The sequence below is a fragment of the Xiphophorus couchianus genome, chromosome 15, assembly GCF_001444195.1.
Source record: "Xiphophorus couchianus chromosome 15, X_couchianus-1.0, whole genome shotgun sequence".
Taxonomy (NCBI): Eukaryota; Metazoa; Chordata; class Actinopteri; order Cyprinodontiformes; family Poeciliidae; genus Xiphophorus; species Xiphophorus couchianus.
The window spans coordinates 16125672-16150926 of record NC_040242.1 but is presented as its reverse complement, the minus strand read 5'-3'; the positions used below and the strand labels follow the sequence as shown (position 1 = coordinate 16150926).

The window sequence follows — 25255 nt, the reverse complement described above, 5'->3', positions numbered from 1 at the left end:
GTGCTTCAGAGCAAAGTCATGCGACAGGATTTTCTGTCGCTCTCTCAGGCTCTCTCCCATGTATTTTCATATATTTCTCAAAAATTTCAGATCTGGGCACACCATTTCTTTCTCTTATCACTGTTAATACTGTGAGTGACGTAGAGATATGAATTGCGGGACTATCGGAGACGACAAATAGCCCTCTCATACGCTTCAAACGCTTTTCGAATATGTATTACGGTTCCCGAACGGGAAGGAGTTGTTTCCAATGCTTTTTTTAGTTCAAACTGGCTGGCTCAAACAGAGAATTGTTTCCACCTGCATGTCTCACTCACAGCTGACAGTTGGCAGAGAGAATTATTTACCATAGCAACGGAACTCAGGAGGCTATTGGCTGCTGGTTAGGACTACAAATACGCATCACTGTAGTTCTAACTATAGTGGAAGACCAGGAGGACTGAACTGGCCTTTACAACTACTTGCTGCTATGGGCTGTATTTAACTGATTTAACTCAGTCACCGTTACACATGGGATTAGTTTGGAACATTAAAATGAAGCATACTGAAAATTTCAAAATAAAAGCCTTGAATATTTTTACATCATGTTATTGCTCTTTTTGGCTTTATGTGACTTTTTTATCCAAAGCACTGATACACATGGGATTAGTTTGGCCTTTTAAAATGAAGCATAAAGAAAATTTCAAAATAAAAGCCTTGAATATTTTTACATCAACTACTTGTGTTTTGAGCATTATATAACTGATTTAACCCAATGACTATTACACATGGGATTAGTGTGGACCTTTGAAATTAAGCTTAACAAAAATTTCAAAATAAAAGCCTCAACATGCCCCTGAGGTTAGTGCACCGCCGCAGGCGGTGCAATAATATTATTCTGCATTATCTGTTTCTCTGAGGTTAGGGAACTGCCTTGCGCACCTTGCGAGCAAGGCCTTGCGCAGCAAGGCAGTTCATTAGCATTAGCATTTTAGCTTTAATAAGCTATTTATTTTACTTTTTAGCCATGTTTAGTATACTGAATGGAGTAAGTCCATTATAGAAAACATCCTAGTGATGTCCCACATGCTAGTGACAGCAATGATGCTAACATTAGCATTTTTGCTAATTTTAGCTGATACACTTACTTTATCATACTGAACGGTGCAAGTACATGTTAGTCAACATTCTTGTCATTGTCCTCATATGATTGCAGCTTTCTTTAGCATTGATGCTAATTTCTAGCATCATAACGCTGGGTCCAAGCCGACGGGCACACTTTGGCAGGCCCCGGTTAAATTTCTTCAGGAATTTTCTAGTTTCTTTTAATATTAAAAGCTTGGCAATTGAACAGGGTTGTGAATACTATTTAGAGATGGTGTCCCTTTGAACATGGACTAATTTTGAGCAAGTGTTTGCCAAATTAAAAACAAAGAATACGCATAGTTTCCCCCCCCCCCCATTTTTAATATCAGATATTTTATTACTCAGTCAGGTTAACAACCAGTGTTTCAAAAAAAAAAATAAAAAATCATACCCAAAGTCTTCCATAAAAAAAAAAAAAACATTCACAAAGACTTTTTCTTATAGATCAACTTTATACATAATAAAGAATACCACTGATGTAACATCCCACACAGTAGAGATCAGTAGCGTTTCTGTACGAGCTGAATAAACGTCTTATTGCTTGAGTTCTACCAGAAATATAAAGTGCAACTAAAAAAAAATATATATATTTTTTGAAGTGTAAAAAATGAGAAGTCATTATTGTAGCAGTTAATGGTTTGGTACGATTTCCCTCCTAAGGCTTTATTCAGTTTTTATTCTCTTCTGCATGACACTAACAAACAAGTTCATGTACAACGTAATCGAGTCAGTAAGGCGTTTAAAAAAAAAAAAAAAATAGAACATCTTAGTCACATTTATAGACAATATCATTTTAGAAAGCTGACTGCGGTAGTTTAAGCACAGACTTCATACATTCAGCAGGTCAGGTAATGCTCTTTGAATTTGACTTTTCTCTACAGCCACAATAGCAGCAGCAGCAGCATTAGGTACCTTTCCAGGGCCCCTTTTTTTTTTTTTTTTTTTTTAAACAGGCACATGTGGTGAGGCCTGCATGTCATGTCGACGCCAATAAACAGTAAAGGAGGTAAAAATGTCAGGTTTGAGCACGCTGCTGCGACAGAGAGCTGTGTGGTACCAAACGGAAAGAGTCCAACTTTACCCTATAGAGACTATACCAGATCGAGATCTGGTTCCAGCTCCTTTTCCATGTCTATCCACGAGCGTTTCTTTTCGCTGGGGAAGTCCTTTCCCAGAGAGCCACGTGTTTGCGGTCGGGAAGTGAACCCCTCCCCTTGCGAGTTTGGTGAACTGGATCTTTTGAGAGACGCGATGGTGAATTTAACCGGGGAGTCGTCGTCGGAGTCCTGACTTCTTCCTCGCTTTACAGCAGCACCTCGTCCCTGTGCCGTTTTCTTTCCCGGAGGCCTTCCTCTGCCTCGTTTGCCCTTCATCTTTTCCACAGTAATGTCTCCTTGCTTCAGTTCAGCTAGCCTGTGCATATAAGAGTCGCTCCTATTGGTCTGTGCCAACTTGGTTTCGGTAGCGTCTGTAGTCAGATGGGACACCTGGCTCTTCGAAAACCGGCTTTTGTCGAGGTTGGAATCTTGCTCGGGGTTGGCAGGAGGAGGACGACGGATCTGACCTACCGGCTTCAAACATATGTGACCCGATGAGGTTCTAACCAAGATTGGAACGGGCCTTCCTTGGTTCGCCTCACTGGCTTGTAGGTCGAGTGGAGGTAACGCGATCGCTCTGTTGAGGAAGGCCAGATCAGCGAGGGGGCTCGCTGAACCTGAACTCTTTGGATCAGAATCTGACGGCTGGTTAGAATCAGAGGTGGTTTTCTCTAAACTCTTGGAAGGGTCCACCAGAGACTGCTCTGCATTGGCTGAAGAGCTGGCCTCGTCTCCTTCCCCCTTCTTCTTGGAGTCCATGAACATCACTGTGTAGTAACCTTGTCCAACTGGGAGAAGATGCAATAAGATTTATGAAACTGACAGTACAAGTACTTTTAATAAATTACATTACCATCTATAATTAAAATTAGCTTTTGTAAATTCTAACTTGCTGCTAATAGAATCTCAAGATTCAGTCTCATCAGAAAATCTGAATAGTACACAAGCATTGTACAGAAGTACACCTATTCTGTTGTGCGTTTACTTAAGTAAGTCACACTAATCATGGGATCCACCTGTCCAATCTATGGCATGATGATCTGATTAATGATAGGCCAGTGGTGGTAACTGAGCGCATGGCACTGGCAAATAAGAAGGAAGCTACTCACTTGTGTTAGCTTTGACTAACAAGTCTGCGTTGGCCACCCTTTGGGTTGCATTCTTACTCTGCTGGTCATTAGCATAAATAGGCTAGCATTAGCATTCAATATGTTGGCCTTATCTAGCATCAAATGGTTATTCTGGTTTTTTAAATTAAGTGGAAGCTAATTGTCAACAGCACATGAGCTTTTCGACAACATGCTAAAGCCACAGCGCCATTTAGTGGCCTGGCATGACAACTACAACGGATTCAAGGCGTCTTTCGGTTCTGTCTAAATGTAGAACTTTTCCCCAATAGTCAGCTTCCAGACAGACGTCTGATGTAAAGGTACCCTGATGCTACAGCTCAACCAGGCTAACCAAATCAGATCAACAGCAGTCAGCTTTTGCTTGAATTTCTGCATCAGATCTGAGGTGATTCTTTAAAGCCCTGCTGTGGTGTTAACTAAACCCAGATTGGTTTCATAGCAACCTTCAACTGAATTTTGTTATTTTATTAGCAGCAAAAGCAACAGTCATCAAAATAAACATAAATAAACAAACAAGCTATATTTCTTTGTGTTTATATGAGAAGAGTTTCATTTTGTTGAAAAACTGAAATAAAATAACTTTAGTAATATTCTAATTAAAATAGAGGCAGACATATTATTAGAGTATGAGTATTAAAATGTTGCTGTTAGCTTACGTGGTTTCAGGGAGGAGGGAAGTATGAGTCTGCCGGTTTTGGAGCGAATCAGAGGAAGAGAAAGCGGCCTTGAAGGGACGACTATGGTTGTTCTTTTAACCCCTGAGGTTCCAGGCTTGGTGGACGCTCCCTCAACGGCCATTTTGTCCTGGAGCTGTGAGTCGTTTGCTACAGAAGTGGGTAATCCAGATCCATTCTGATCTGGATTTTCAGACGCTTTCTGGTTGTCCTCTGACTTCGAAGCCGGTTGATCCGAAGCTCCGGGTTCTTTCCGCTGAGCCTCCGTCTTCAGCGTCGCTTTGACAAACTGTCGTGGCACGACGATGGACACTTTAGTTGGAACGTCTTGCTTGAATTTGTTATTGACAGACTGCTCCAGAGCCTTCTCCGGCTTTTTAGAAGGACGGAACAGAGACATCAGCTTTTGTAAATTTTTTTTTGCTGCCTCAGACAGGTGGGCTTGACCCGGGGGGCTCGGGTCGGGCTTCGGCTGTGAAGAGGGCTGGGGGTCAGAAGAAGGGGCGGTGGCTTGAAGAAGAGCAGCCTTGCTCTGCAGGAGTTGGGAAAAGAAAGGCTTCCATTTCATGTTCTTCTCACGCTGCTTCTGCCGCTCAAAGATCTCCTTTAGCTTGCTCTCAATCAGGCTCTCAGGCTTCCCTGAACACCAGAAAGTTAGTTACTGACTAACCGACAAATACCCAGTGACGTGCGGTCAGGGGAGGCAGGTGAGGCAGTGCCTCAACAGCCATCATGGAATGAAAGAAAATATATAATCATAAAGTAATTTAAATTGTTATATTCATCTGGTGGTTTGTACTAAAAAATATTTATTTTTCATGTAGCTTCACCAATTTCGATTTTTATTTGTTCAAAATCGCTGAATTTTCTTATTTTCCCATTCAAATGCTTGGAAGCGATGCCGGTGAGGCAGCAGCGAGCTCTGCCTCACCTTGGATTGCGCAACCCCTGGCTCTGCGCTGGCTGCTAAGCGGAGAGAGCATGTTGCTGTACGGCGTCAATAAAATGGTTTAAACAAATTTAATATGTGAACTTATTTCCAATAATTTAGCTTATGTATATAATGTACAGTGCTTTTTGTCACCAACTGTGTTTGTATAACGTGTTTCGTGTAATGAGCGATTATAAACGGCAGAGAACAGGTTCGAGGTGAGGCAGGCAGTTCTCTTGCCTCATGGCAGGGGGCGCTCAAGATCCCAGACGTTCGTCTTGTTCACTCCTCAACAGCCAAGTAAGTGACAGCGAGCTAGGCTAAACGATTCGGGAAGCAAGTCAAGTGCAGCGATAGATTATAATAGAGATAGTGATTTTTTTCCTCTCGCTTATCCCGACTTTCCACATGGATGACTACATTACAACACTAAAAAAGTTTTCTCAAGTGGACTTTCAATCGAAGCAGGTAAGACAGTAATAACATTTATTTTGTTTTTTAAGGAAATGTGTGTTTTGTGAGCTACAGTTTGTATGTGTAAGGATGCAGAAGTGAAACATAACCTGTAAACTGCTGTCAATCTATGCATCTATTTGCAAATCTGATTCTGATGACGTCAGTGCCTCACCAGCTATGAACCTCACCGCACGTCACTGCAAATACCTACACATGTACTCAGATCATCAAACACAATGTATTTACCGGCCAGCACAGACAGCTTCTTCAAATAGACAGACTGAGCTTGAAGCAGCCTCGTTTTCTCCGCTTGAAAATATCTGGATGTTTTGCCCAGATTTTCAATTTCTTTTGCAGCCTAGAAACAGCAAAAAGAAAACGAAGGATGAAGATATAGATATTGACGATCTTTCCAAGAGTAGGTGTAACAAGCAAAAATCCTTGTAATAGTAAATAATTTCTTTATATTTATTACATATTCTATAGGGTGGGCTTTAAATGGGGGATATTATGTATTTTCCAGGCATACAGTGACATTTTATAGCACAATCAAGTAATTTTGTTGCCTTCAGTTGTTATAAAAATGATGTATATATCAAACAAGGCTTAAAAGAAATGTGACATTTTGACACCTTGAAATTGTTTTTAAAGTGAAAAACATTATGTAAAATTGTCTTTATAGAGCTTTATGTTATGTTGTTCCCTCATCAAAAACATACCTGATTTTTTCATGTATGTTTGAGAAATCCTTGAATCTCCCATGGCAACCATTCAGGGATGCATAAACGCTTGCTGTCACAAAGCTCCACCTCAGAGCGGCAGTGTCCAGCCGAGTTTCCACCCCACAGTTTCCCCATTTCGGCTCCTCCAGACTACCGGCAGCAGCAATTAGCAGACATCTGGTAGAACTGAGAGTCTGCTGAACTCATAATACGAACTACTTCTCAGTCCAACGCTTGTAAGAATGATTGTTACTGGCCCAAAGGGTAGCATAGTTGTAATGACGTGTTGAAAGCGACGTGTGGGGAAGAGCAGGAGCTTCTTAAAGAGACAGAGGACAAATTTCAAGGCAATTTTGGGACTGAAATCCTAAGGCACTCCCAAATAGCTGCCACTGGAGATTCAAGGATTCTTAAACCTGCAAGAATGAATCGAACCTCCAACTACTGGCCACTGAAGGCATCATTTTAGGACAAATGCCTGCAAAACTCAAGTGTACACCTGGACTGCTGGATTACTACTCACCATATTAAGAACCTGATGCCTGGAAGATCTGGAATCCAGTTTGAGGAGACTCTGCAGTCTGTCGAACAGAACTCGCTGTTCACAGCGCCTCAGCTTCTCCAGCGCCGAGTGGTTCTTGCGCATCCTCGGCCTTTTGTTTTCAGAATCGGTGTTATACTTTAAAATCTGACAAAGGAGATAATAAATGCACGTAAGACAATGGATATGCTTTATTTTCAGAGGAAATGTAAATGTTCTCAGAATATTTGCTATCTGATAAGACAGCTAAGGGATAGTTAGCAGTATATAGCCTTTACCAGTTCGTTGAGATCTTTTACTTCTCCACATTCATCTGCAGAATCCCTGAAGACAAACACAGATCAGCCCGATTAGACTTTTATCAGTATTTGAAACTTCAATGAGAAAACGTCCAAACCTATTACATTGCTTGTTGTGATATCGCAAAAGCATCTTTCCTCATTTTAGAAATGACTTCTCCTTGTTTCCCTTCAACAGTTTCAATGTCCACCATTTCCTCCTGAAGAAACAGATTTCACAGCTTTTACATCAACGATACCAAATATTAAACATTTACTGCGAGAAACAAAAGGGCTTACGTCTTCTTGGCATTCATCAGAGTCTGAGAAGTCGGAGCTCAAGTCTTCTGAGGACAAGCCATGGAGCGATCCCTGCTGATTCTCCAGGTCGTCCTCCTCATCGTTCCCACCCGACGACGACATCTTCCTCTCAGAGGCGGAGTCGGGCTCTGGCACGTTGCTGCTCAGTAAGGTCTTGACTTTGCTGAAGGTGTCAAAACCGACCCACTCCTTCGCCAAGTGGCTCAGGTTAGATACTTTGTTCTCTGCTGGAGCGCTGCTGGTGACATCGGGGGGCTTTGCTTGCCCTCCGACCTTATCAGCTCCGGGTTTCAGGAGCTGGATGAGGGTGAAGCCCCCCGGCAGGGCCACGCCCGCGGGGCTCTGGCCTCCGCCGGCGTGGGTGGACGGAGGGCAGATTCTGAAGGAGTACGTCCCGCTCTTAGCCAGGAAGCTGGGGCTTTTCAGCGACGGGGAGACGGTGAGGGAGACGGGCGAGGATGTGGAGCTGCTGTGGATGTTCTGCTGGATTGGGCCAAACGACTGGACAGGCTGGGACTTCTGAGAACCCTGCGCCGTGGAGCCATTACTCAAAGAGTGCGGTTTGTGTAAATCAGCTGAGGAAGCAAAGAATATGGAGCAGCAGTTAGGAAAATAACCACCAGATAATTTGCAACACAGGTGTCAAACTCCAGACCCGCTGTAGCTTTTTATGTCGCCCTCTAGAGACTGGATGGTAAATTACGTCAATCAGTCCCTACAGTTTTTTTTTTTTGCAATTTGTTGAGGTATTCATGTAAAAATCAACAGTTACCCACAGTTTTTTGATAAATAAATAAATAAATAAATAAATAAAGTAAGGCTAAGGCAGCGGTTTGAAATGTAAAAAGTACTGCCACCTAATGGTGGGAGTTAGTCACTTAAACCCAATATTTTTGAAAATCTTTGCAGAAAATTAGCAATAAAATAAAATTAAAAGAAAAATGCATAATTGTAATTTTATTTTATTGCAAATTTTCTGCAAAAAATTTCAAAAATATTGGGTTTAAGTGACTGCTAACTCCCACCAGTAGGTGGCAGTACTTTTTACATTTCAAACCGCTGCCCTAGCCTTACTTTATTTCAAGTTAGTCCATGATCGATATGGCGAGCATCAAAAAGTCACATTAAAATTCTGCAAAATTGCAAATATTTCTTAATCAGAACAAAATCCATAATTTTGACAACAAAACCCCCCAAAAAACATTTGCAAAGATGTTCAATATTTTTTATTTAAGAAGTACTCATCAAATAGCTATTTATTAATCTTTTAAACGGTTTGTTAATGAGCTTCATCGCTACATTCTGGCAGCAGTGGCCCTTGGGAACGTTCATAATGTTGATATGTGGTCCAATAGGAAAATGAGTTGGACACCCCTGACTCACAAGACGCAAGAAAAAAAAAGGTAATTGAAACATGACAGTGCTGCCCGACAGCAGCCTGATGCTTTCTGAGCTGCTGACTTCCTGTACGCTCATCACAGTAAAGTGCTTGAGTTGGGACCGATCTCACCTTTGGGCTGCTGTGTTGTCTTCTGCTCCACAACCGGAGGAACAAATGTCTTTGTGGCTTTTACATGAAGCGGTTCTGGTGTGGAGCTGAAGATCTCTGATTGTTTCACTTGAGAGATTTTATCGGCCCACAGTCGGCCCGTGACATGAGCTGCAAGACGATTGGCTGGATGCAGAGACCCTATGTTGCCGAGCGACAGCATGGCCCGATTGTAGTATTTATCATTTACCTGAAAACAAACAAAAAAACAACAGATTAACATATTTACATAATCTATCCATCAGGGATGGTTGCAATAACCCATGGCATCAAATATATTAAGCTGTTACTATGCAGAAATTAATAATACTTCCACAAATAATCTAACAAATTCATTACCTACAACATACAGTTAATCCAATTTACTTGTACAGTTTAAACCATCTCATTACATCCACCAAGAAAAGTCATAGGCAGACTAACCATTACTCATATTTGGATCAGTCAGGATTACCAGAAAATTATTTCTTTTAAAATTCCCAGATTAATACGAGAGATTTTATTTTTTACAATTTCTTGTAAAATAAGACTTTCATTACAGCTAAAGGTTAAATGAAAGAACATAGGTGGGTGCGTTTTAAAGCATCATGACGAAATTCTAATAAATCATTTAAATCCAAGGAAATGTACACACATTTATAAATATAAATTTACATGAATTTAGTTCTGAAAAATTCTAAAAAGAAACAATTATTCCTCACAACTATTTCCAGCTGTATTTTACAGTCTCTGTTACATTTTAAATAAAGGGTTTGATAAGGTGAATATTTAGGTTATTATACGCTAAAAAATTCTAAATAAACTAATAGATGTATAAAAATACGTCACTCGTGAAAATAAACGTTTCACACATTAAAAACTGTTTTTGTTTTCTAAAAATAAAAGTAGATAGGATATGAATGGGAAATGTCCATGTTTAATTATTAGAAAATGGCCAACATTACTAATATTGTGTCTTATTCTGACTCAACATTGACAGTTAGCTCAGACGTTTAGTCCTGCGTTTCTCAGTTTGACTAAACAGGGTTAAAGAGGTATCTTTACATGAAAAGAGGATGATGGGGAAATAACACACAACCAAAACACAGCATCCATTGTAAGCGTACCTGGATGAGTCCGGATGGTTTGTGGCCTGACTGTTTTCTCCGGGCCCTCAGCCTCCCAGCCCGGGACTCCCCAAACTGATTCCCAGGGTCCTTTGCTACCTCTTCCTCAGCATCTCCATCACACTTCTCTTCCTCCTCGCTTTCGTCCTCACAGTCACTCACTTTTTCCGGTTTACTGATCTTCATCTAAAAGCATTTGGATTAAAAAAACAAAAAACAAATAAATAAACCAACTATCTTTTTAGCCTTTAGCCAATAAAACATCCATAGAATTAACAGTAAAACGCTCGGCGTGCTTTTCCTTTTGACGGAACGCGGCAACACAAGCCCACCCTGTAGGTGATGATGGTGCCGCTGGGTTTCCTCAAGGTGACTCTGGTCAAAGGGTTGACGCAGTAGGGCCCGATGTAGAAACGCCGGTGGAGCCGGTTCTGGTTCATGCGGTCGCACAAACCCTCCAGCACCATTTTGCTGTCGTTCTTCCACAGACACATGGACTGGATCTGGATCTGCTGCTTCACTTTCGCTGCAACAGGCCTCGTATCCGAATCTGCTGCATAAACACAGAAATATGCATCGACTTGTACGTTTAATATCTCAAATATAACAGTGGGTGGTGAAATACTAAGTCACAAAGCAGTCTTTAAGGGTCGAAGTATTAATTTAATTTCTTTACCTGGCTTTTGATGGGTCACGTCAGCGGCATTCTCCTGTTTCAGGACGGGTTTATCGACGTTCTGCGCTGGTTTGTCCCCTTGATCAAGAAGTGCGGCGCTCAGGGTGACGACCGGAGGCGGCAGGCTGTTGTACGCCCTGACGCGTGCGCACGTCAACTTGCTCTCCAGATACTTATAAACGGGATCCTTGTCCTCTTCGCGCATCTGAAATCATAATTATTTTAATTTCCTTTTTTTTTATTACTACTAAATATATGAATAATAATTGGTGAAACTCTATCAGATTCAAGAGAAGAAGAAAAACCACATTATTTTACCGGAGGTGCCGGGCAAAATGTCCAGGTTTTGATTAACTTCACTGGGGCGGGGGGCGGAGCCACTTTGGGAGTGTAAAGCGGCTCTAGATCCTCGTCGTAAATGTTGCGGTTCCACAGTTTGGCAGCAGCGGAGCCAAAGCGATTCTGGGCCGGTTGTTCTGTGTCCATCCGAGCTGGATGACAAGGAACAAAAGAAAAAAAGAATTAAATTAACTTTTACTAAATCGGAATTATGAGCAGGAAGAGAATCAAAAATAGGTTGTAAATATCTGTCGGAGGGAGAAATTTGATGTTTTTATATAAAAGCGTTAACTTTAGAAACTGTTCTGCGGGAGATTTTATACAACTTGACCTAAAGTACATAAAGATTTTTTTAGAAACTAAAATATTGAAAACTGATCAATCTGTGTGTAATTTATTCTCAGTATTAATCCAGATGTTCAGAGGTTTGTTAAAAGACCAAGAGTGAACAAAAATCCTCATGAAAGGAACAGAGCAGGCAGGCAGAATAACAAAGAAAAGGTTCAGATGGAAGCATTTTCTAGAGTTAGAATGCCCTAGTCAAAGTCCAGAGCTGAATGCTAATAAAAAAAATCTGTGGCACAGCTTTGAAAGTCATGCTTAGACACTTTGTATCCCATCTGACTATTTTCCAAGAAAGGAAAAATATTTTCGTCACTAGAGATGTAGCGCTAGCAGAGGAAAGGTCTCCGACAGTACGCCAAGTATTCACAGTTTTTTCAGCTTTTAACTTTATGTTTTCTTTGGTTTTTTTACTCTTGACAGAAGCTACACCCGGTCTGGCATTCTGTTTACATTTGACACCCGAGCTACGTCTGAAACGATAAAAACAATGGAACCTTCTTCCACTTCCCAATTTTGCACCAGTTTGTGTTTGTGCATCCCACTAACATTGAAACATGTTAAAGTTTGTGGTTGTGATGTGGCACGATGTGAAAATGTTTAAGGAGTATCCTATTACTCTGACCTTCAGAACAACAATAAATATAAACCCTGCAGTAATCAGACCGGGTTTGATTTAACATCTGGAGGATCTTACGTCTGAGGCAGCCGCAGGTAAACATGCACTCAGGCAGTCTGCAGTGGTCAGGGTGTGTGTTCAGCTGCTTCACACTGTCACACACACAGCCCAGTCTGCAGAAGTCCTGACCACACTTTGGTCCTACGGAGTCGTCTCGAAACGGGAGCTCACTGGGCATTCTCTGATTGAAAGAAAGAGAGGCAGTAAGAAGAGGCTCTTCTATTCCAGAAGTCGGGCCTGGCAGCCATTTTTCTGACCGGTCTTTGTTACCTCTTTGCTCATGATGACAGACAGAGCCGTCGAGAGTCTTTCTGGAGTCAGATGTGTTCTGCTCAGGCCCTGGTTAAACGCTGCGTCTTCCATCTGCAGCAGCCTGAGCTGGATCTTTGTGAAGCCTGCAGCTCTGTGGGTCGGACCCTGGCTCTGGCCGAATCCCGTTGCAGCTCTCTGATTAGCTGCCGACTGGCTGGACGGCAGCCAGAGGCAGAGAGAGACACGACAAGTTACGGCTATTCACTTTCTAACATGTTCCACTTGTACAGTAAGAACAAAGTTTGACGTAAAATAAACATCTGAAGTGAAAAAACAAAATAATAATTAAAACGCCAATTGCTGGAAAAATATGAGAAAAGCTTGCTAAAGTAAGCGCCAACAAAACACTGGACTCTATTAAGTTAAGAAGTAAAAATGTAGAAGCTGAAATGTGAAATGTGTCTTTTTGTTAGAGAGAAAAGGTGAAAGTAGCCATTAACCAGCTGATTGGCAGTGTGCAGCTAAGAGTTACGCTAGTCAAGACTTAATCTGAGCCTTTCACCAGCAGCTCATGAAATGAACTTTAAAATGAAAACGTATGTTTGTTTGAAATTTTAAGTTTTGAACCCACAAGTTTTTACAGCCTTGATATCGTTAAAAAATTTATACTAAATATACCAATTAATGACCTGAACAACAGAAAAGGAATCGAGACGTAAAAAACAGTTAGGATTCTTTTCAGTCTAAATTTAACGTCGATTTCTGATTTTGATTATTTCAGAAACTGACATATTTAAATGATTGGAACTATGGTAGAAATATGGTAGAGAGCTTCGTTGCCGCAGCAGGTTGATTATTAAAGCAAACTGAAATATAAACTGTCCTTTTCTTTACCCTGTATGTTTTTATTTATGGTAGGTATTAAACAAATCTGAGTTCACAGACATAATTTATCCCCTATAGGACTTAGAAACAGGCAAGACAGTAGAGAAACCTCACCACAACCAATTGAGCTACACTCTCAAGACACACCAAGCGGAACAAATGTGACAAAATATCGAGCATCTGGCAGAGACAAATGCCTCCTTCCTACCTTCGTGAGTAGTCGTCAGCGTAAGCAGCCCCAGCAGCAGCAGCAGCGTCTGGATCCAAGGCCCGGCCCGCGGCTTCAGAAGTGGTCGGAGACGTCCGAGCCGAGAACGGCGAGGCTTTACGAGAGAGAGGGCACGGCCTCCTGGGCCCGCCTGAGACTCTGGAGGCGGCATTCCGATGCCTGAGCGCGCTGTCCAGGGTCTTGACGTAGCTGGAGCCCCTGGCGGGCAGCTGGTAGGCCACCGCGTCCTCTGGGTGGGTGGAGAACGCGGCGGCGCGCTCGCTGATTTGTTGTGCTTCGTTCTCCAAGTACTCGTCCAACATGTTGCTGCAGAAAGCAGACATGTTCTTTTGTAATCCTTCAGGAAGGAAGAAAAAAAAAAACACTCTAATTTATTTAGGAAGAATAATGAATCAGACACAAACACATTAAGCTGCTGGTTTCAGTTCAGTTAATCTTTTGGTAATTAGACTGACTATGCTAATCCCACTGCTTGATAAAAGAAACCCCCGAAGCTGCAAGAGAAACAAGCCTAACCTTCACTGTTAGCAGCAGATGTTTCTTGGCTTCTTGCGAACTTGTTTCTCCAGCCTTTTATTTTTGTCACATCCCTTGTTTTTCCTGTTCTGGAGATAAAGGGCAATTCCTCATCTGCGAAAGACAAAACGCCGAGTTACAACTCAGAGCAATCTTTGGCCCTTCAGACATGATGCAAAAAAAAAAAAAAAAAAAAAAAAACTGTAAGTGGCTCCATTAATCCCCTTAAACCAGAGGCATCAGTTGCTAAAGACACCCTGAACATGTTTTAAAGCTGATTTTTATGGTAAAACTAATTAGGAGATTAACTGTTCTGTTAATTGGTTGAGGGGGTGACAATAGGATGGAGGTTACTGAATCAGCAGGAAACAGTGAGGCATTAAGCTGGCTTTCTCCCCGTTTAATACAAAATTATGTAGGGGGGAAAAAAAGCCTGTGAAATCTGAGATCCTCCAACATAATTAGACAACTTTAGCAATAGTTTGAAATACAGCTATATTAAAAAAAAAGAATAAAAACTGGAGATGGTTTTTGTTTTTTTTCCTCCAAAACGAACAAAAATCTGACATTCGTGATTAGAATTTTGTGGTTTAAACAATATACAGGTTTAGCTCATCAAGAACAAATGCCACTCCATTTTTAATGAGTTTAAGTGTCAGACAGTTTGCTTGGTTTGTGCTCCTGACAGTTGAAGTGAGAGTGAACACTGTGGTCAGGCCCAAAAAGTCACTTGGGACCTTCAGGTAGACGATTGTAGCAGGTTGTCAGCCTGAGAAAGGAGTAAAAGAACTCAAAAGAACTGAAAATCAGACGTTCTACTACATGGAAAATGGTAAATAACTAAGAGACATTTAGCACTACTGCCAACATGATCCAGTTAGGCTGTACAAGGAGGTTCACCATAGAGGGTATGATGCTGAGAAAAAAAAAAAGTCTCAAAAGCTAAAATATCATCAGCAGGTCCTTTCATCTGATGCGATAATGTTGAAACCTTTGCCAGAAGACGAGGGCTACTGGGGAGAAAAAAGAAATCTTTGGACAGACAAGTCTAAACCAAAGGCTGCATCACACCAACTGTGAAGCATGGCGGTGGAAGTGTCATGGTCTGGGGATGCTTTGCTGCAGCCGGATCAGGTCAGCTCAGAACCCGCCGTGAACTCTCCTGTCCAGTTTTGAGCATTTGTAGCATAAACAAAATTTGACGCACAGGTGGACCGCCGAACATCAAAATAACCCAAAACATGCAAACAGTAAATCTACAGAGGACTCGCTGAAGAGCTACAGCGCTTAACTTTACATGAATAAAATGAGGTGTTTAATGTGAGGAAGACTCTCCAAGAAGCCTTTCAGTGGAAGAAGTGCAACGAGTCTGAAAAACAGAGTTCCTTTAAGTCAAAGCTAAACACTCACCTGTTTAGGGTCCCTTTGAGTTCCACTAACTGGAACACTGGCTGACATATTTTATTTACATTTGCTTGATGGTGACATTTTAGAAAATATAATGTTTATTGCTCGTTTCATAATTGGTTACTGTATTATGTTTTTATGATGTCGAGCACTTTGAACTACCCATTTGCCGAAACGTGCCTTACAAATAAACTTGACTTAAACTGGTGATTATTTTTACAGCATTAACATATCGAGGTACAATTTAAAACCACCCAGGAATGTACATCATTAAACGATTTAAGGTTCGGAAGTAGCTGACATGCTGCTGCAGGTGTGTGATGGTGTGTGTGTGGAGATACTGCTCCTTTGAGACAGACCTCGCAGGCTTTAATTATTACAGATCTACGGATTATTACAAATTTCCTCCGAGATGGGAGTAGTTGTAGTTCAGTTTGAGAGTAAATGAAACAGTCCATCTTATTTATGTCTTCATATCCCAGCACGTAGCCCCGACCGGAGCCCCATTTTCTCCCCTCTCTCTCCAAAGGCATGAAAACACAGAAGTCTGTGTCAGCAGAATGCATTTAAAGTTTATTACTGTTACACTTTTCTATAAGATTTGGAATGACTACCTAAGTTGTAGCTCTGCGACTGAAAAACAAATCTTTTTTCTTTTTCTCCCCCAACTGGATCTTTCATCTCCCTCACACACACACCCAGAGCATCTGTGCAGCTAATTTGAAATCAATTCTAGGTACCTCTTTCCAGAGAGCCACTAGAATCACAATGAAACCATATTAATTCAATATCCGCCTTTTTTTATAGTTTTAACTGAATACTGGCCCCTTCTTTTTGGGCCGAGATGTGTGTCCACAGACAGTAGCAAACTCCCTCCGCATCGGATGTAATATACGTACAACTGCCAGGCTGTGGAAACCAATTTGAAAAAGTACAAAACTGACAGTCAGGCTGAAAATAAAAGCTATCAGGAAAAAGGTATTTTTACGTTATTTGTCTTTCCTGCAAGAACTAGAGAGGACACACAGCTTATAGGGAGATTTTGTCTGTAACATCTATGCAGTTTTCGGCGAGGCATAAATTTATTCGCCAAGTACTCTCAACGTTTCATTTTCATTCTATACAGTCTCTTTTTTTGCCCATGTTGTGCAGAGATTATCAGCCCAATTTCTGAACTGTACGCACAAAGCAGATTGCATCGTGTACCAACAGAAAAAGGTTGCACTTGAGATCAAAAAAGGAAAATGTATATATATATACATTTGTGCTTTTTTGAACATAACTCATTGATTTTGAGTGTTGCGTGACACAGCACCGGATAGCTGAACTTGATGGCGTTCTTGTAGTTTAGCTACATCGTTATCACTACAGAAAGAAAGTAAAGGAACCTAGGATAAAACTAGTTCACATCATCTGCAATCTTGTTATTTTCAATCCCTGCCAGATTAATTTTCACATGGACCTCATCAGCTTCTAGTGGACAAAGTTTATTTCAGGTAATCATTGTGCCAAAAACAGCGTTGGTCTTTGAGAATCTGACATTTGCTTTAGTTGTAATTTACATGATATCCAAATATAGGCTGACATTTAAGGTCAGTTTCTTCTTTTAGGAGACACAAATTTAAAAGGGCAAACTGTTATTCAGACACACATTTCAGGTTATATTCTGTGTGGACGAAAAATCTGCTACCTTCAATGAAGTAATTATTATTCCTATTTGTGAATTGTTGTCAAATCCCCATTCATAAATCCATTCAGCCTTGAGCACGGCTATACGTCAGTCAGTCTACGACCAAAACCTGCCAAAGCTGTCGAGTTTTGCTTTATGGGTTAAATAAAGACAGATGAAGTTCTCCTTTTTATCTGAAAAACTCTAAGATTCAGGGTAAGGAAAGAAAATGTTAAACTTTAGGAGACAATTTAAGGAGTCTATCGAATAAACTTAAAAATTTCAAACTGTAGTCAAGTTATAGTTTTGTCCAATGTGTTGTAATATTAGCAGATCTGGAGATATGGTAGGTTTTCTTTTACTTTAAGCAGCGACTGGGCTTATACATATTCTTACATTTAAAATGACTCTAATCAAATTTGGAGCTTTAGCTTAAATAACAATAAACCAGAATCTGTGCTCAAATAGCACAGATTCCTTCATCTGTCTAACTTACCAGCAGGCGATAAAGCTGGTGTGCTGGTTTGGCCTTTCAGGCTTGAAGGAGGCGGTGGCAGAGAAACACCCAGATACTTCAAGTCGACAGCCTTGGTTGGGTCTAAGGAACTCAACTTCAAGCCCACTGGATGCAGATTAAGAGATTCAGCTGGTGAATAAATTCACATAGCCTTACTTTAGCCTCAGCTACCTGCTTGTTTAGGCGTTTAGATGAACTCACCCTCCTGCAGCACTGGATGGATGACCTGTCTGTGTCTGAAAGCGCTCAGGTCATCCAAGAGGAGAGACTCCAACCGAGCCGTTTTCTCCCCCTCCGTCTCTGGGTTCTCCTCCACAGAAACGGCACAAAAGTCTCCTACATCAACATTAATAAAATTATAGAACATACAGCTGAAGTGTAAACAACATGCATTTACACAAGCAATTCAGACATTTCTTGCATAGGTAAATAAACAAAAGCTTGCTCAATTCCTTACCCGCCTCCATCGGCTCTGCTGTGGTAATGGCGGGTTCTGACGATGAGGCGTTTGATAACTTGTATTTGACGTGAACCTCAAGAGCTTCCTGTCAAATAAAACAAAAAAGAATTAAGCCTTCAGGAGAATAATCTTAACAACCCAACAAGCTAATCTTGTGTTGTGGCCGAGACTGCCATCTCCACTCTTTCGAAACATGCGCCTTATTAGCAGTTTTACCTTCGATGTGAAAGACACAAACAGCAGGCCTTCTATGTCGTCCATTTCCGGCTGCATGGCGAAAGTCAATGACGGGCTGTGGGCCGGTTTGGGAGCCGCAGCCGCCCTTCTCCAAGTCCTTGCATAGTACATCGTCCAACGACTCCTGATCTTCTTCCTTCTCCTCTTGCGAAACCCAATCGATCGTACCGGGGTTCCCATTGAGGAGCTGGACTTACTGGGTCTTGCTTTAGGCGGCCTCCTCAAGACTGAGTTTGCCTTCAGAAGAACAATGGCCGCGTCGTCTTTCTTCGGTTGAACAGAAGGCTGGTTCTGGAGGAGAACAATCTCACCCAGTGCATGTTTGCCCCGGATGCAGGGCACATATGCATCACCAACGCCGGCTGGGTGGGACATTATAGGCTTCAGCACCAGTCTAGTCTCTTGTGCATTTGCAGATGAAGAGGAGGGATCCTGACTCTTCGTGCTACACAAATAAAAGAATGGTTATTAACACCAATAAAAAAGTACAAAAAATGATCTGGATTGTGCGTACAAAGGGTTGGCGACACCTGCAGAGCATGATGGGAAACTATTGATGAACACTGACTACATCCACATACAATTACATGTTATGAAACTGTTTGAATGGGTTTAAAAATATTTCACTACCACTGGTTTTTTTTAAATTAATTTGTTATTTTCCATTAGTTGTACCCACTGCAAATCATCCAGTGCTTTCAACATTAAACTCCCAATTAAAAGATCACCATTAAGTCTAAAACTGCCAACAGTTTCAAGTTTTTGGTATATATGTGATCAAATATTTTAAGTCTTTAACAACGTGCAACACTCAGGTGTCCCTGGTTTTGTCGGTACATTCCAGACTGTAGTTATAATTAATAAAAGTCAGCTTTGGTTAACTAATCTTTCAGTTAACTAAGCAGGTGGAATAACTATTGTAAGACTTTCTATTTCACAGCAATTAGTTTCAGCATTAGGTTGTTGTTAGTGAAAACGTTTGCATGTTCTTCAGAGAAAGAATAAGCTGCCGTATTTTGAGGTACAACTTGTGCGATTACTATAGTTACATCGGAATACATAATAACACGGCCGTCCGACACGATTTCAATATATTGTAGCGATGCACTGATCAGGCCAGTATTTTAACATTTAAAATCCAAAGACTACCACAAAGTTAAAAGCAAAAGATGTCCTGCAGGTTGTTTGATAGAAGCTGCGATTTTGGATCCAACTATAGCAAAATCAAACGTAAAATTAAATAAAGGCAGGACTATCCCCACTTAGGAATCAAATTGCATTATTCGATTTGTACTACACTCAAAAATGAATGATAATAAGTTTACAAAATTAAACAAGTAATAATGGGTGAAACGCTCTTCAATCATACTTGGGTTTTACAAGAACAGTGAAAATCGTTATCATAACCACTCCCCCACAATTCAGTGGATCACATATGTCCAAAACTGTCACTATTTTTTCTTAAACATTTTATTAAACTTAGGGGTTAGGGCTAACCATAACTTCTTCTTCTCATTATTATTTTTTTGTTTGTTGTTGTTGTTTTTTACGCCTCCAGGGGGTCTTTTGTGGGCTCTAGTGTCCCTTATATGAAAGTAGGCTGACAAGAAAGTGGGAAGGAGACGGGGTAAGATGTGCGGGAAATATCGCCGGGTCCGGGAGTAGAACCGGCAACAGCCGCGTCGAGGACTCAAGGCCTCCAAACATGGGTCGCGCTGTCCCCTATGCCACCACGGCACGCTCCTTCTTCTCATCATTAATGGATTGAGAACAACTTCGTAGGTGTATTGTGTCACTTTAAAATGTAGTTATGTTTCTGTGTCCTCAGAATAAACCATAAGCAAAACAGATAATGAAGATACACACAAGTCATACTAAGTTCAAAATAAACACAAAATTACAAGCACAAAAAAAACTATATGTAATTGACTCCTATTCTTTGAGTTGAAATATAATTGTCACTTCTCTTTCACTTACACAAACATGTAGGCTGTTTTTTCTTCTAAACATTTTCAGTAGTCTAAAATGTTTCATTCAATAACCAAGAGAAATATCAGCGCCGAACAGGAGAAGCCTTGCCCACTCACCTCAGATCCATCACCTCCTCCTGTTGCTCAGCGGGTTCAGCAGGTTTCAGTAGCTTGGTTCGGGTCTCTGGACTCACAGCAGGTGGGTGGATTCTGTTAAGGCGGGAGTTGTTCCCGTCCTCCCTGAAGCCCTTGGCAAAAGGGTTATGATTGATCTTCAGCTGCGTGATCCGAAAGTTCTGGTAAGTCGTCACCGCCATGAATTCCGTTTGCGGGAACGTAAAGGTGATGCTCTCGGGTCCCATGACGACGGGTTTGTCGGCTGTAGGCGCCTCCCCATCCAGAACCGGAATGATGTGAAGCCTAGGAATGTAACGATGCATGGAGTGCAGGATCATATGACCCTCTTGATCTTGGAAACAATTCGTCAGCTTGAGTTTATAGAAAGACACCAAGCAGCTCATCCAGTCTGAGCCCAGGCAGGGCGAGTAGTGGTGGGGAAAGGCTCGGATCAGGCCCTGAGACTGGTGCTCCGTCGGCCCGTTGGCCTCCCATCTGGACGTGTTCCACCGATACCTGAATGGGCTTGACGGAACGATGGACAGGACGAGGCTGTACATCCGATCAGGGTCCAGACCGGCCAGGCGGTAGCGGCAGTAGGGGAACATGCGGCGACCCTGCTTAGTGAGGATCATCTCGGTTCCACACTCGCAGAACTGCTTCCATATGCTGTTGTTCTCCAACGTGACAGAAACGCCCTCAAAGGTGAGCACAACGGGGAAATCTCCTTCTGGGTTTTGACAGCCAAACGCGGAAGGCGGCAACGTGGGAACCCAAGGTGGAGGATCGGAAATGGAAAGCAGACTTGCTCCTGGGCTTTTTAGAGAGTCTGGTGCAGACGCTATCTGCGAGGTAGCAGGGCTTTGGTCGAAAGTCTGTTCAAGTATTGCAGGGGGTGTAACAGCAGGCTTAGCTGGGGTTGCTTCAGCAGGTGAAGAAAGAGTCGAACTACATTCATTGCTTGCCACGGAGATGGCTTTGCCCTCCGTTGTGGTGTCAGTGGCGAAACTGGGCTTTGCAGTGGTTAAACGAGAGGGAGGTGACGTAGGGACGGAAGCAGGGGGGTTTGTGAGCGGAGCATCGAGCAATTTGCCCTCCTCTTCCTCCAATTCATGGTTGACCTCCATGGCTGCGAGTTCAGAGTCCGACGCAGGCATCACCAACGGCTTTGATCGTCACACTGCATCTGGCTCCTAAAACAAAAAACAAGGATGTCACAGGAATATTACAGCTTTGTTCAGAAGTTCTCCATACGTGACAGGAAACACACCCCTTGATAGTTTTCCTAATTTATCAGGTGACAACAATAAATTTCAATGTGTTTTATTGGGATTTTAGTTAACAGACCAGGAGTAAAAGATGGTTTCCAAAGTTTTTAAAACTTAGAGAAACCTGTAAAGTGTGGCGTACATTTGTCTTCGGTTCCTGATTATATGGGATTTCACCATTATGTGAAAACAGAGACGGGGACAGTCAGCTGAAGAATCTGTCTGTCACCTCAGTCAGAAGACAGTGATGAGGAGAGTGTCGCAAAAACCTTAAATATGGCCGGCATCTGTAAACGAAGCAGCATCTGGCTGCAGTTTAAATATTGGGAATAGCAAAGTAGAAGCCAAAGTATGGTGACTGAGTTTGTTTCCGTTCAATACATTTGTTCATTTGTTTCTGTGTTAAACAGAAATTTAAATTTTGAATAAAATATTACACTAAAGTCACAATGCTTGTTTTCATAACAACACAAACACATAAAATTAAGCAGGGGTAAGGCTTCTAATAAAAAAATCTAAATGCAAAAGGACTTATTGACAAAATAAACATTCATATTTGCTAAGTTAAACTGAAATATGATGCTACAGATAATAAATTAGGGGCCGATTCTCTGAAAAGAGTTTAATTTCCCATCACTGACTGATAACAATAAAAAGTACAATAATTGTCTTTATATAGTGCCAATGAGTCCAAAATTGGAACTTTTCGATTTACATGAAAAATGCATCACCCTGAACACACCATCTTCACTGTCAAACATAGTGACAGCAGCATCATGCTGTGGGGATGCTTTCGTCAGCAGGAAATAAGAGGTTTCATTCTGCAACAAGGTTATCAACAATAAACATTTATCCTGAGCAACTGTGGACTTGCTAGTACGGCCAACCCCAAGCCCAAAAGAACATTAAAACCCTGTGCCAAGCCATGAAGACTATAGTCCCAAGATGCTCTCCATCCGATCTGACTGGCATTGATCCATTTCAAATTGAAGAACATTTTAGTTTCTCAGAGTACAAAGCCTTTAGAGAGAAACCGTTTTAAGATTGGCTGCTATAATTGCGGCAAAAGCTGGTTCGACAAAGCATTGACATGCTTTGGATACGTTTTCTCGTGGCAAAATGCAGGAAAGCTCAATTGCAACAAATAAATTGCAAGGCACTGAAACTACCACAAGAAGCCCTAAGCAACCCTACCATGTTAAGCCACCGTTAACGACAAGGTGGGTAGTTGGTGGATGACAAAGCAGGAAGTAGATAGGGCTGACATCCCAACAGCCAAGTAGTGCAGACACTACATCCAAAAATGAAGCACAAAACTAGAGATGCTGTGCTCCCACAAGAAAAATGTTCAAACTGCAGTCTGCAATTTTTAATACTTATTCATATCAGCAAAGCCACTACAAGAGACTAGTTCACACCATCGGAAAATACTGCACGGCGACAAAAGTTAAAACTATGGGTTCCTCTGGGACCAGCCAGAGTTGGCTAGTTCTATCTACCATTTCATTTGTGAAATCTGTATTTGTAAGACATCTAACATATAGTAAATGAACTTAACATAGCTCGAATGCTTCGCTTAGTCCATTCGGCCACAAGTTTCTACATTTCCACTTACAATATTTAAATTAAAATCACCCGGGAGTGAAATAAGTACTTTAAGTGTACAATGACAACTTCCTTTTTACATTCCGAAAATTTCAGACGTTAAAATAGACAACAAAAAGTATTTCATTTGGCCGACCAATCGGCTGGTTGATGTCACCCTGCTAAGTCCTTAGCTGAAACGCGGGCCTGATTTTATTCCGTAAAGAAAGAAAGGGGAAAAAAACCGTCCTCCAAACGGTCTCTTAAATAAAACCACCTTCGTGAATGGCAGTCATGAAGCCAGAAAGGTGACCTGCTCTTGTTGTTATCACACCAGCAGGCAAACGCTCCACAATAAAAGGTGTTAATAAAGGCAAAGACAGGATTACACAGGTTACTACCATCTTGTTTACGACATTTACTCACAAATTGTATTGGCGTTAGTATTTTTCCGTCCAAAAAAAAAAAAAAAGAAAGAAGAAGAAGTCGGGCTTTTAATATCAGCAGTTTAAACAACAGCGCTTTCTTTCTCACACGCTGCAGCAGGGAGGAAGGCCGCCCGCTCCGCTGCTCACAGAGTTGGAAAAGTTGCACGTTTCGTCAAAAAAAAAAAAAAAAAACCCTCACCTCCCAGCGCGGCCCCGAAACCTCGTGTCAAAACAAGGCGCCGTGCAACAATGACCTCTGCGGCGAAACCCCCAACTGTTGCGCGTCGTCTTGGCCGCCAAGACGAGCCTCGGTAAATTCCTCGAACATAAACACAAACTGGCAAATGGAGGCCGAAAGCCACGCCGCCGCTGTGCTCGCATCGACCGACCCGTGCACGCCGCTGCGAGCCAAACGCGCATGCACGGCGTGGATCACCCAGCTCCCTACCCCCCCACCCGTCCAATGGCGCGTGATTCCCGACCCGCCAGAGCGAGGAAAGCGGGAGTCCAGCAACATCCACGAGCTCATTATGGTTGATCTTACTATTTCCCCTTTTCTCTCACCTCGCGCTCCCGGGTACGTGCAACTCTGTACAAGTTGCGTTGATTGCTTCCCGGGTTTTACTGTAAAAAGGCGTGACACTTCGCCTCTCTTCCTGTGGGTTTCCTTTACTTCTTCAACCTTTTCGATCTCATCTCCATTCTCACCCTCTGTGAGTCACACACACACACACACTCCTCACTGCCCCACTCACTCACACACATATCCGTGCTCCGGGGCTATGACGTCGCACTTTCAGCAAAGCGGTAGCGCTCCAGTAGCCAATGGGCAATCTTCTCCCGTTGGACAACTCCGCTGGTCCCTTCGTCCTAGCGTGGTGGAAATACCTCTAAAAACAAGACAAACGTGTTTAATAAAGTAATTCTAAGCAAAGGCGTAAACGTTCGCAAGCTATCTTAAATAGTGAACTGCCACAAAGAGTCAGCGTTTGATACCACATTTAAATTGGAAGTATTAAGCCTAAACAAGATGCCGTCAAAGCTGATTGGACTAGGGGATTTATTAAGATGGCGGCGCGCGGATGCAGCACAAATAAATAACAATAATTTAAAAAAAAAAAAAAAACATTACCTCATTTATTTATTTAAAAAAAATATCAAATTCTCTTTCTGTTCGGTTGATTTTAAAGAAGAATAAAATATATTATAAAACCTAACTTTCTTAAATGGAACCCGTCAGTCACCCAGAGTAACACCGAATTATCTTTGCATACGTAGTTTTGACATATTTTATGCTAACACACTCCATACAAAACAATCCCACTATTTAACGCTGTTCTTTGCGTCGGAGGCGTGAAATTAGGCAATTTTATTGGAATGTAATATCCATAAATTAAATAAAACACACAAAAAATAAGCTTCCTTCTAGTCGTATTGACATGAAGATTTCCTCCAGTCAGCTATAGTTTAGCAAACAGAATAGGCTGTCTAGAGCTTACATGAGCTCAACCAGCTTTAGTTTTACGCGTGGAAGTGTTTGTTACCTTCTTGCTACACATGTTAAGTTATAGAAGGTTTTTGGGCTTCGACCAACGACCTTGTTAAGACGAGTTCTGTTCCTGTGCTGTCTTATCACACAGGAAGTCACATAAATATTCTCCTAAAGTTGAAGGTGTTCTATTAAGACAATGTTTAGAAAAGGAAAAGGCTACCTCTAAAAGTAACCATCAAACAGCACAGAAAATAATTT

General features: G+C 41.7%; 1 protein-coding gene across 5 annotated transcripts; it reads right to left on the bottom strand.

Annotated features, from left to right (window-relative positions):
* Positions 1 to 1433: 1433 nt before the first annotated feature.
* Positions 1434 to 24306, bottom strand: mgab (MAX dimerization protein MGA b). Of its 5 annotated transcripts, none has more exons than XM_028040809.1 (22): positions 24070 to 24306; positions 20226 to 21418; positions 18118 to 18583; positions 17899 to 17986; positions 17643 to 17777; positions 17421 to 17570; positions 13849 to 13962; positions 13312 to 13669; positions 12237 to 12432; positions 11985 to 12147; positions 10925 to 11097; positions 10607 to 10811; positions 10263 to 10483; positions 9931 to 10116; positions 8786 to 9014; positions 7255 to 7850; positions 7081 to 7175; positions 6955 to 7000; positions 6659 to 6823; positions 5660 to 5771; positions 4009 to 4665; positions 1434 to 3010 (listed from the first exon to the last, which is right to left on the bottom strand). In XM_028040809.1, the coding sequence occupies exons 2-22, from the start codon at positions 21380 to 21382 to the stop codon at positions 2217 to 2219; spliced, it is 6306 nt and encodes a 2101-aa protein (XP_027896610.1). In that variant the 5' UTR covers positions 21383 to 21418; positions 24070 to 24306; the 3' UTR covers positions 1434 to 2216. The 5 variants fall into 5 exon arrangements, with proteins under 5 accessions (XP_027896610.1, XP_027896613.1, XP_027896614.1 ...); XM_028040812.1 differs by having other exon boundaries at positions 10263 to 10480; XM_028040813.1 differs by having other exon boundaries at positions 17421 to 17546; positions 24070 to 24304.
* Positions 24307 to 25255: the final 949 nt, after the last annotated feature.

Coding starts and splice junctions, on each gene's coding strand:
- mgab (XM_028040809.1), bottom strand. CDS start 21,382: ATGCCTGCGTCGGACTCTGAACTCGCAGCCATGGAGGTCAACCATGAA. Junction 10,484..10,606: donor CGTGACCCATCAAAAGCCAG/GTAAAGAAATTA, acceptor GTGTTTATGCAG/CAGATTCGGATACGAGGCCT. Junction 9,015..9,930: donor AACCATCCGGACTCATCCAG/GTACGCTTACAA, acceptor GTTTGTTTTCAG/GTAAATGATAAATACTACAA.